The 11,947-nt window shown below is 31.3% G+C and overlaps 1 protein-coding gene across 1 annotated transcript; it reads left to right on the top strand.

Moving 5' to 3' along the window:
* The first annotated feature begins 801 nt into the window (after positions 1-801).
* LOC112460961 (protein I'm not dead yet) lies at positions 802-10,550 on the top strand. The gene is made up of 9 exons (XM_025025932.1): positions 802-1,062; positions 1,137-1,254; positions 3,661-3,932; positions 4,515-4,629; positions 4,697-4,758; positions 4,917-5,042; positions 6,272-6,601; positions 6,881-7,259; positions 9,972-10,550. The coding sequence occupies exons 1-9, from the start codon at positions 995-997 to the stop codon at positions 10,221-10,223; spliced, it is 1,722 nt and encodes a 573-aa protein (XP_024881700.1). The 5' UTR covers positions 802-994; the 3' UTR covers positions 10,224-10,550.
* Positions 10,551-11,947: the final 1,397 nt, after the last annotated feature.

Genomic DNA, 11,947 nt, shown 5'->3' on the forward strand with positions numbered 1-11,947 from the left:
GTTTCAAGTCCGACAAATAATCGGCGCGCAGTTAAATAAAGTTGGAAAAATATATGTAGGTATATGTTAGAGCGTGTCATTTTGGGGCAACTTTTTTTTTCATTTCATGAATAGCATATATACTTCCAGGAAGGTAAAATAAGATACCTGTTAAATTTTTAGCCCTTAATATTAATATTAACAAATCGCTACTCGCGATTTTTTATTTTTCATTTAGTAAGATAGAAAAAATTTTATAACTATCTAACAAACAGTAATACAGCATTGCGCCACATAGACTTTCTGTAGTAAATTTACCGCTCTACAAAAAAGATTTCTTATCATTTTTTCATAAATTCAACCGTTCAAAAGATATTCAAAGTTAAAGTTTGATAAATTTTATAAAACTTGTTTTTGCTTCTTATGAATGTTGTATCATATCGACTATCAAAAATTATGAAATAATTATTACATATTTTTGTAGAAAATTTAACGATCTACAAAAAAGGTCTCTTATATTTTTTTTATAAATATAACCATTTAGACGATATTAAGGTTTAAAGTTTAAAGTATAAAGTATAATAATATAGTATAATATAATAAGGGTATAGTATAATAATATAGTATAATAATATACTATATTAGTACACACACACACACACACACGCACACACGCACACACGCACACACGCGCACACGCGCACACGCGCACACGCGCACACGCGCGTGCGTGCGTGCGTGCGTGCGTGCGTGCGTGCGTGCGTGCGTGCGTGCGTGTGTGTGTGTGTGTACATAATGTAATATTTCTATTTATAAAATAATGTATGTTTTTTGTTTTTACTGAGAAATAAATATGTATGAAATAGATTTCAATGAGATTCCATGGGTACTTATAATAAAAGTTACCCACTCTTTAATTTGCACTCGGCTCCGCTCAAATTAAAACAGGCCTGTGGATTTATAGTATAATAAAGAAATATATTTTATAATATTTCAATTTCAGTAACAGTTCGAAATGACTTCGAGATCAGAGGATCCATATCCAGAAATTACGGAATCCGGAGGGAGAGAGAGAAACACAGGGTGAGTCGTTGATTGATATTAACTCTCTAATTTGTAACGCAACATTTTCTGTCAACATTTTTTTATAATTTTAGGAAAAATGACGGGTTTGGTAGATTATTGCTAAAGTTTCTAGCCATTTACTGGCGATCTTTCGTTGTGGTATTATGGCCGTTAGTCCTGATTCCGATATTAACTGTCGAAAGTGAAAAAGTATGTATTTTTCCTTAAATATAATCATACTTGAAAATTAAATAAATTAAATTTAGGGAAGACCGGGGCGGAGTCGTCACTACAATTATCTCGAAATCGGTATGTTGTGTGAACTTGCCATTAATATTGTAAACACTACTTATGGTAGTGTTTACCCATGTGACCAACGGAGTTTAGTGAGATTATATGTCATATTGTGATTTTTATTAAGGCAAACGTGTTTTCGGAGATCAAAAGTAAAATTTTTTGTGCGTCGAAAATTTTAAATATTTTAAATATTATTTTCTCTCCGAATCTCGAGATAAGTGAAGAGTAATGCATGCTAAACACGAATCCAGTCACATTTTTTAATTTTCGTTGATTTCTAATATTTCGTGAGCGATCAAACTTCTATGTCCGGGGCGAAGTCGTCACCAAGCCATATCATGGAGGCTTTGGGCGAAAATCAAAGTCAAAGAAGCAGCAGTGGTCGAATTCTTGGCGAAGACTTGGATAATATGTGCTGTGTGTGCTCAGAGATGACAGAATAGAGCTGACGAGAAATAGTGCATTTCGTGCGAGCGTAAGGCACATAAGTGTGTGCGCTTTTCTTGTAATTATTTTCCGCCATCATGTTTTTAATTAATGTTTCCATTTTTCTATTAAAAAATAATTAATAAAATGTATCCTATCATTTTTCATGATCAGAATTATGAATATTCATTTAAAATTCAGTCCGAGAATGAAGTGACGACTTCGCCCCGGCAAATTTAACATTTCAATTTTTGCACCTTCGTCGTTTTCACTCTACACCAGTTGAACAAAGCGACGTAGACCAAAAATGTCCTTATAAATTTTGTAGCCAAGGGTTCACTCTTTACAACGGTATACCACATTTTAAAATTATTTGTTTTATTGTTAAAAATCGGCACCAAAGAAATAATGACAACTTTGCCCCGGTCTCCCCTACATTTATGGAAAAGTTAGAAATAAAGAAATATTAGAAACAAAGAAAAATATTAGAAACATATAAAAAATAAAGAATTGCATTAATTAATACAATAATTTATACGGCGTAAGACTTTTTTTCTGATTGCAGCTATATTAAATTGATTTTTTCACATGTTACCATGCACATCCGATAGTAAAAAAAAGGTGAAATAAAAAATCCTCTTTTTAATTTGTATTTAAATTAATAAACAGCTATATAAATTTTATGTTATAAGATCTATTGTAAGATACACGTTGAAATGTAGATTAAATTTCATGCGCGTTTATTAATAATAATATTCAACAAAAAAAAATTATTTTTTATTCAGGCATAAAATTGACGGTAATCACTTCCCATAGGGTTTTCGACGGTGAATACGATTGTGTACCTATATCAAATTAAAATTGCTCTATCTATGAGATTGCAATTTTGAGAAATTTCCAGTTACAGTTACAGTTACAAAAAAGAACTAATGTTATGTATTTTAGTATATTATATCATATTTGTATCCAAAAAATTTTATTGCAATTAAAATTAAACAAATTGCGATAAACATCATCACATGTCTCAGTGGTCAAATTCATAAAGATGTCTGTCACGATCAATCGTAGGAAGATCCAGTTTCGACTTCTGGCTAAAGTAATATTTTTCGCAATAAATTATTTACAGTGATATAATAAAGATGCTTATTAGCATAAAAAGTTAAATTGATTATCAATTTAAGTATGTGGATTTACTGTTTCAACAAAAAACTATGTTTCAAGACCCACAAATAATCGGCGCGTAGTTTGCTAAGTTAAGAAAAGTATACAAAATTCACACAGAAATATTATTATTAAGCTACCAAGATCCAGCCCGATCAAGGATGACATCTTCTCTATTTGATTGCAATTAATAGAGATAATAGAGCTAATAGAAATAATAATCTATATAAAGGTTCATATCGGTTTAATTTCACTTCTTATTATTGTTTATATATATTAATTTTGATTGCAATAAAACTTCTCCAACACATATATCATAGTTACAATATGCCAAAATACTTTGTCCTATTTTTACAACTTTAATTGCAAATTTTTTAAAATTGTGATGTGGAAAAATTGTGACAAAATAATTTAGTAAACGAGATCATATTTTACGTCCGAAAATCTATGAAAAATGATTATCTTTGTTGTTGTACATTTTTTTAATTCAACAATATAATAATGACAAAAAATTTTCGATAATGTTTCCGATTTATACTATCAAACGTCATAAAATATATTAATTTATATTAATGTATTTATTTACAATATAAGGAGAAACATTATTTTTTATTCCGCCGGAGGTTATATTATAATAAAGCTGTCGTGAGAAAAAAGGAGCTGTAACGTATACGTGGATTTAGATTCATATACAAAAAGTTAAAGAATCGTTCTCTTTTCTTGTCAATGCAGCCTCTCGCAATGAAATGTTTATACATCGTCGCGTTAATGGCGATGTTCTGGGTCACTGAGGTTTTGCCATTGCCGATCACGGGTATGATTCCAGTGGTCCTATATCCCCTGATGGGTATTATGTCCACCAATGAGACCTGTCTATGCTACATGAACGATACTACAATGATGTTTCTGGGTAGTTTGGTAATCGCAGTGGTTATCGAAAACTCCGGCTTGCACATGCGAATGGCGCTATTCATTATCAAGACTATTGGTTGCAGTCATCGAAGGTGTTTCATACGTTCTATGTCATCGAGTATTTAGATATTGCATAATAGAGAGCAAATAGAATATCATTTACGTTATTATTTACGTTATTACAATTCATAATATGATATAATATTATAACAGTTGTACTAAATACATCACTTTAATATATCACTTTTATTTCTCATCTTAAAATATATTCTAAATAGTTTTACAATTTTAGAAGAAAAATATGATGCATACAATGGGTATTTTATGGCGTTTTTTAATAAAATGTACATCGATATTTTTAAAAATTAATATTTGATTTATTTATACATATGTCAAATTCCTCAATTATTTCATAATTATAAGTATTAAGGTGATTATAAAAAATTTATAGTCTCGTATTTTATTCCGTGACATATTCCGTGTCATCTTCTGATCTATTTTGTCAAAAAATAATATTTATAAAGTATTTCTTGAGTGGGAATACTGTTAGTATAACGGAGTTATTTAATAATTTTTGTCGTGTATTTTTATATATTCACACATTTCTTATCTTTTTGATTTTAAATTCTTTTTTATCATTTAAATTTTCTTTCATCAATTTTTTTTATTCCCAGACTAACATTAGGACTGTTCTTCGTGACGATGTTCATTTCAATGTGGATTTCGAACACTGCCGCTACAGCCATGATGATACCAATAATGGAAACTGTTCTCGCAGAGCTCGAAGAGGTGAGTTTTTTCTGAAATCTTGTGTGATTATAAGATGGAAAAAAATAATTCTTCAAATTTGTCTCAGCAAGGACTCGGGAACATGTTCGTACAGAAAGAAAGAGTGGCCGAAGAGGAAAGCGGGGAAACGTAAATATTTATCGTTGTGTATTTTTTTCCTCTTTCATTTTTTATTTTCTAGAACTAGATATTTAATTCTGAATATTAATATCTGAATTCCACACAAATAAGTTTTCGTACATACAACATTCCACTGTAACATTGCTAATTTTTCCCCCTTTTTTTAGAAACAAGAGACCAACGCACAGTACCATGGTGTATTATCTTGTCGCAGCGTATGCGTCCAGTCTCGGTGGTATCGGTACCATTGTCGGAAGCGGTACAAATTTAACGTTGAAGGGCTTTTTAGAGAAGTATGTACACAAATTGTCCTGCTATAAGGAAAAGTGCCGTATCTGCAAAAATTCACATTTTGAGTTATAAATTGATTCTGACATTTTCCACCTCAAGGAATTCATTAGACAAAAAAAACCGTGTCTGCATTATCTGCAACAGTTTTTGAGATATAAAGATATCACTTGCCGTAAAACCACTACCAAAAAACTGCAGATACGGTAGTTCTATGATGAGAGTACACACAAGCAATATACAGGGTGTCCGAAAAATCGCCTACTCCACTTCGGGAGGTGATTCGGGACCCAAAAACAAGCAAAAAAGTTCATACAAACATAGGTTTGGAAATGAGCCGTTTCCGAGTTATAGCCACTTTTATGTTCAAAAATCGTAATTTAGAATCCGCTTGACATCCCTCTTTCTTAATTATTTCTTAAATTAAAAATTTTTATTTTTAAATATCAGCTAATTTATTAAAACTTAAACGATCCATTGATGAATATGGAAAGATTAGATACAACCTAAAAGTAAGGTATTGTTAAATAATAATTTGAAACTTATTGAAAAACCGTGATTTACTTACTGATTTTGAATAGGCGTGAAAACAACTGATTTCAAGTAGCCGTGAAAACAACTGATTTTGAATAGCCGTGAAAACAACTGATTTTAAGTAGCTGTGAAAACAACTGATTTCTTTTAAAAGTATAATCGTATTTACAAATATTTAAAAAATTAAAAAAAAAATAAAAAAATTAAAATTAAAAAAATTAAAAATATTTAAAAATAAAAATTTTTAATTTAAGAAATAAATAAAAAAGAGGTATGTCCAGCGGATTCTAAATTACGATTTTTGAACATAAAAGTGGCTATAACTCGGAAACGGCTCATTTCCGGACCTATGTTTGTATGAACTTTTTTGCTTGTTTTTGGGTCCCGAATCACCTCCCGAAGTGGAGTAGGCGATTTTTCGGTCACCCTGTATATATATGTATATATATATATATATATATATATTGTGAGCGTTTTTGATGTGCCACGATACGAATTTCACATTGTGACCTTTTTGGATATGCCAGAACACGTTGTGATCGGTCTTTTTGCTCAGCGAGCGTTTTCGGTCTTTGCGCTTGACATATACCAAATTAGTTTTATAAATTTTCAATTCCAGTCTGTTTTATTTATGCTTTTTCAATATTTATATGTTAAAGAAAATAATAGCAACAATTGTGAAATTTATATTCATTTCTAGGCGTTTTCCCAATAGTCCCGGCATAAATTTTGCTTCTTGGATGTTGTACTCGGTGCCACCCATGCTATTGATGGGTTTGCTCACGTGGTTGTGGCTGCAGGTGATGTACATGGGTCTTTTCAGACCGAAAAGCAAAGATGCTCATGCCATAGATATTGGACAGCAGGGTGAACGTGTTGCTGCGGCAGTCATTGAGAAAAGGTACAAGGAACTTGGACCAATCTCATGGCACGAGTCCTCCGTGGGTATCCTATTTATTTTCGTAGTGCTCTTGTGGTTCTTCAGAAGCCCTGGTTTTATGCCGGGTTGGGCCGCTTATATCACAGACTTGTGAGTATTGATTGAAAATATTGACTTTTGTCATTTCAGAATCAAATTTTGTTACGCGTTATGAACGTAATTAAAAAATAAGAAAAAAATAATAAAAAATAATTTTTTTATCTAATAATTCTCCTAATTTCATAATTTTTTTTAATCTAATAAGATTTTAATTTGATAAAACTCACAATTAAACGTTACCCATAATGTAATCAAGATAATGAAAGGATAAAATTTGTAAAATCATAAATAAAAGAGAATATAAAATAATTAAAATTTTAAAATTTATAGGTCTGTTAAGGATTCGACCGCAGCCGCATGTGTAACAATACTATTTTTTATTATTCCATCAAAATTGGATTTTTTGCACGCGTTTAACAAGGATCCGCGTAAACGGCCCACAAAATCATCGCTTGGTTTAATAACATGGAAGATGATAAACGAGAAAATGCATTGGAGTTTAATATTCGTGTTAGGTGGTGGATTTGCTATCTCAGCAGGTAGCACTTCATCGGGTCTGTCGGAAATGCTTGGTCAGTACCTGATAGGTCTGCAAAAGATTAATGTGGTGGCAATATTGCTGATCGTCTGCTTCTTCGCGGAGAACGTGACGGAGTTAACGGCCAACGTGGCTGTTGCAAATATTATATTGCCAGTATTAGCGGAGATGGTAAGTAGCTAACAATGAATTTTTATATAATAGAGATCAATTAACAATAATTAATTAATAAAGATTATTTTATTGTATATATGTAATATCTTATAGTTTTTTATTAAAAAATTTAATACTGAGAAAATGCAATTTTTATACAAAGTAGAACTTTTTTATTTTACCTCAAACATTTCAATTAATTGTTACTTATTTTAGAAAAAATATTTTTAACAAAAGTTTTATAGTTTTAGAAAAGTTAATATAATGCATGTGATAAATTTTTTATAATATACATATATCTTTTATGAGATTGACAGTGTCAATTTTTTAAATAAAATTTGTTTCTTTTGCATAATTCAATTCTTCTTAATTACTATATATATAAAATCAAGGTAAAGTTATAAAAATAATTTATGAGATATTTCATTTTCTAACATATTTCGTTATAAAATACAAAAAAATGTCGTTGATATGACTTATTTTTAATATCTTTATAGAGTTATAAAGTATAGATTAATTGGTGTAAAAAATTATATTTAAGAAAATGTATGCAATTTGCATTGTGTAATTTACGTGCATCATATATATATATATATATTTCCTAATTTTTCAATTTTTAAAACTTTTCTTTAAATCATTTTTTTCTAAAATAAGAGATAATTAAAATATTTTTGATGTATTAAAATGAGTATACTCTATATAGCACATCTCTGTATACTATTGGTCAATATTTTCTTATACACAATGACATAATATCACATACAGGGTGTAACATATAAATGTGGATCGCTACTTCTCAAAGGTGTATTCTACTCGTCAAATTAAAGCAAAAAAGTTCATATATAAACGTATGTTCAAAAATGCATCGTTTTCAGTCATATTTAAAAAGACACGAAGGATGATTCAGTAGTTCCCTGATATCCTCATGTTTTTGAAGACATCTAATACAAATTGTCTACTACTCTCGGTTTGTGATAACATTAATGATCTTCGTTAGCGCATTGTTGAAAAACGGGTTCAATGAAATACGCAACACGTGTTTGCGAAAGGGTGAGAAGATTCCACTTTTAAAAAAGGCGTGTTACCTGAATGAATTTCGTTTGTATCGAAAAATTGAAGTCTCTTTTCCGCGATGCCGATTGGTTATCTCGATTGATTGCCGCGCCGTAGCTTGCTTCATCCCGTGAGGGACTGTCATCGCGGAGTGTGGCGAGTTTCGTGCGTGTAGTGCGTCGTGTGTGTCGTGATGTGACAGCTCGCGTCGTGTCGCGATTATTATATAATAGCATAATGTTAAAGCTAAATAACGCGCGCAAAGCGCGCGTCTGTAGTGTCTAGTCCACTTTTAAAAAAGGCGTGTTAACTGAATGAATTTCGTTTGTATCGAAAAATTGAAGCCTCTTTTCCGCGATGCCGATTGGTTATCTCGATTGATTGCCGCGCCGTAGCTTGCTTCATCCCGTGAGGGACTGTCATCGCGGAGTGTGGCGAGTTTCGTGCGTGTAGTGCGTCGTGTGTGTCATGATGTGACAGCTCGCGTCGTGTCGCGATTATTATATAATAGCATAATGTTAAAGCTAAATAGCGCGCGCGAAGCGCGCGTCTGTAGTGTCTAGTCGCTAAGAAAACAGTCGGAGCAGTGAATTTCGGCTAGGCGCAGTCACTTTAAACCGAGGCTTTAAACATTTGTTTTAAGATTTGTTTTATTTCACTTTTATTTTTTACTACTTTGTATTGTTAGAAATAAAATAATATGCCTTGTAATTGTCTTAAGTTTCAACTCAAACATGACTGTAACGTGAAAATGATGCATTTTTAGATATACATTTATATATAAACTTTTTTTTCCTTATTTTAATAAGTAGAATACACCCTTGAAGCAGCGGCCGGTAACATTTATGTAGATAACATTATCCAGGTTATTTTTTAACCCTCGGAGAACACACAAGGTCAATTTGACCCTTACCTCGAGTTTTATCGTAAATATCGATATACACGTAAATTTTTAGCCAGAAATATTTAAAAAAATAAAATTTTTTTCGTAAATTACGTTTTCCTAACGCAAGCGTAAAATAGGCCGCTTTTCGCGCTTGTTTTGAGTGAGCAAAACGATCCATTTCTCCACTAGTTGAAAAATGGAGCCATTTCTCAACTAGTGGAAAAATGAAATTGTAAAACAAGCGCGAAAAGCGGCCTGTTTCACGCTCTTGTTAGGAAAAATAATATGAACAACTCGTGGGAAGAGTGGTCGAGCCTAAACTCGCTTCGCTCGTGCGACCAACTTCACACTCATTCAGAATCGACCACTTTTTCCACTAGTTGTATGTACAATATACTATTTTTTTTTTCAAAAAAATAATTTTTTTTTTAATTTTCTTAAATATGTAAATAATTCCAACGGCACTTTTTATTTATATCAATTGATTTAACAATGTTCCAAGTACATCTGGAAATTTTTTCAAGCTGATCGCACTCGTCAATTTAAAATGGTAGACGATCAAAGTGTGTAGGGTCAGATTGTTCCAGTGTTCTTCGTGAATGAAAAAATAGGTGTTCTCCAAGGGTTAAATTTAAAATACTCTTTGTTGACATTAGAATTTGTAAAAAATTCCTCAGTTGCCAAATAACAAGATTATTCATATTTTCCATACTGCTGCTCACAATACTAGATTTAAGCTATTCAATTGTAATTTTTGAGGATTAAAACAGAATTTTTTTTTCTTCTTTCAGTGTGTGGCTATTAAAATACATCCCTTGTATCTAATGCTGCCAGCGGCTCTCTGCTGTTCCTTTTCGTTTCATCTACCAGTCGGTACCCCACCGAATGCAATTGCCAGTGCTGCGGGGCACATAAAGACAAAAGATTTTATGATCGCCGGTATCGGACCCAGTATCGTCACGCTCGTCGTCACTGCGGTGGCGTTTTCTACTTGGGGTACATATGTGTTTAATCTATCTGAATTCCCCGAATGGGCCACATAGCAGTACTTACTCGGCATGTACCTTCTATTTGATATTTATTTATGATAATTATGATTTCATTCCGCCAAAGTACGAAGAATAATTTTTACAACGACAAGAGTACTACTCGCACTATGTATTTTTTATTTTCTCCCCTAATCAAATTCATTTTCTACATATATTTTTATAAATTTAAAAGATATTCGATGCTTTAAGAAACAGCATAATCGCAAAACTATCTTATGAAAAGAATATAGACTGTACACGGAAAGAATTTTTCGTTATATTTTACCCTTAAATTCACTACAAACTTGGGACAACTTGGCAACCAAAAAATTTTTTAAATATACAAGACATTTTACAAACAACGTCATAAAAATTACCAAGCAGATTGGTAAATTTTGAAAAATTATTGAAATAGATATATTTTAGTAAAATTAATCAAACATATTTTATATTTTAATGTAATAGATATTAATATTTTTTATTATGGTAGATATTAATCAGAATAGCTTGCATAAAATTCTTGGTGGTACATGTTGTCCCACAACTACCATGATTTCAGGGTAAATTTTAAGAGAAAATTTTCTCCGTGTAGATCAAATTATGTCTTATGTATTATAACGTTATCGTAGGAAATTGCCATATTAAAAAAATAATAATAAGTGTATAATATCCCTTACAACAACTTTATTTGAAATAAATTTTTCATGAATTTTATATTCAATATATAATAGCAAGTAAATTCTCAAATAACAAATCGCATTTTTAGACTTATAATTGATGCTTTAATTATTATCCCTTAATTATTATCCCAGCAATCAAAAGTTAATAACAATCGATACCAATCAAGAAGCAACTTATTTATATACTATATACTATTATAATAGTATATACTATATACTATTTATATACTATAAAATATTATACATTACCATTCATTATACATTACTATTATTATAAAAAATATACAGAGTGTTTTGTATATCTTGATTACTTGAGATATTTCTATTGGTTTTAATGATACAAAAAAATACTTATCAGAGAAAAAATTGCACTGTTCGAGGAGGCAATCAAAAGAGTGGAAAAATTCTATCATTGTACAGTTCGCGTAAACGTAGTATGTACCCAGATAGCCAAGCGTGTCTGAGCAAAATCGCGCAAACCTGTGATTGCTTATGATGCTGGCAACTGGCCGTATATTTGCTTCAATTGATTTCGAGTAATTTAATATTTGAAGCAACACGCAGGCAACATTGAATATATGTATTGCCAGCAATTTATCAGCAAAAGAGCAGCATCAAATTTATTTCGCGTTGCTAGCAATATGACAGCATTGTGATTTGATCCTATGAATTATTACAGCAATATGACAGCAACAGCTCGAATTTTGAATCAAACGATTTTAGACCGCAGCATGAGTTGCCAATAAGTTGCTGGCAAGTTGTTATACAAAATTGTTATATCGTGAAGGCATCAACTTGCCGACAAATGCGGACTCAGTTGCCACAATTCTGATAGTAACATATACTATGTTGTCGGCAACATGCCAGCAACAATGCAGACACATTGCTATCTGGGTATGTAGGTTTTCAACTTTTCATGCAAAGCAAGATCCATCCCACATTATCTCCTTCCTATACGCATAACGATATAAATTAATTATATATATTAGAATACATATTATATATTCTAATGTATATATATATATATATATATATATTATATATATATATATATATATA

The sequence above is a fragment of the Temnothorax curvispinosus genome, unplaced genomic scaffold (assembly GCF_003070985.1).
Source record: "Temnothorax curvispinosus isolate PA1 unplaced genomic scaffold, ASM307098v1 QBEX01010939.1, whole genome shotgun sequence".
NCBI classification, from domain to species: domain Eukaryota; kingdom Metazoa; phylum Arthropoda; class Insecta; order Hymenoptera; family Formicidae; genus Temnothorax; species Temnothorax curvispinosus.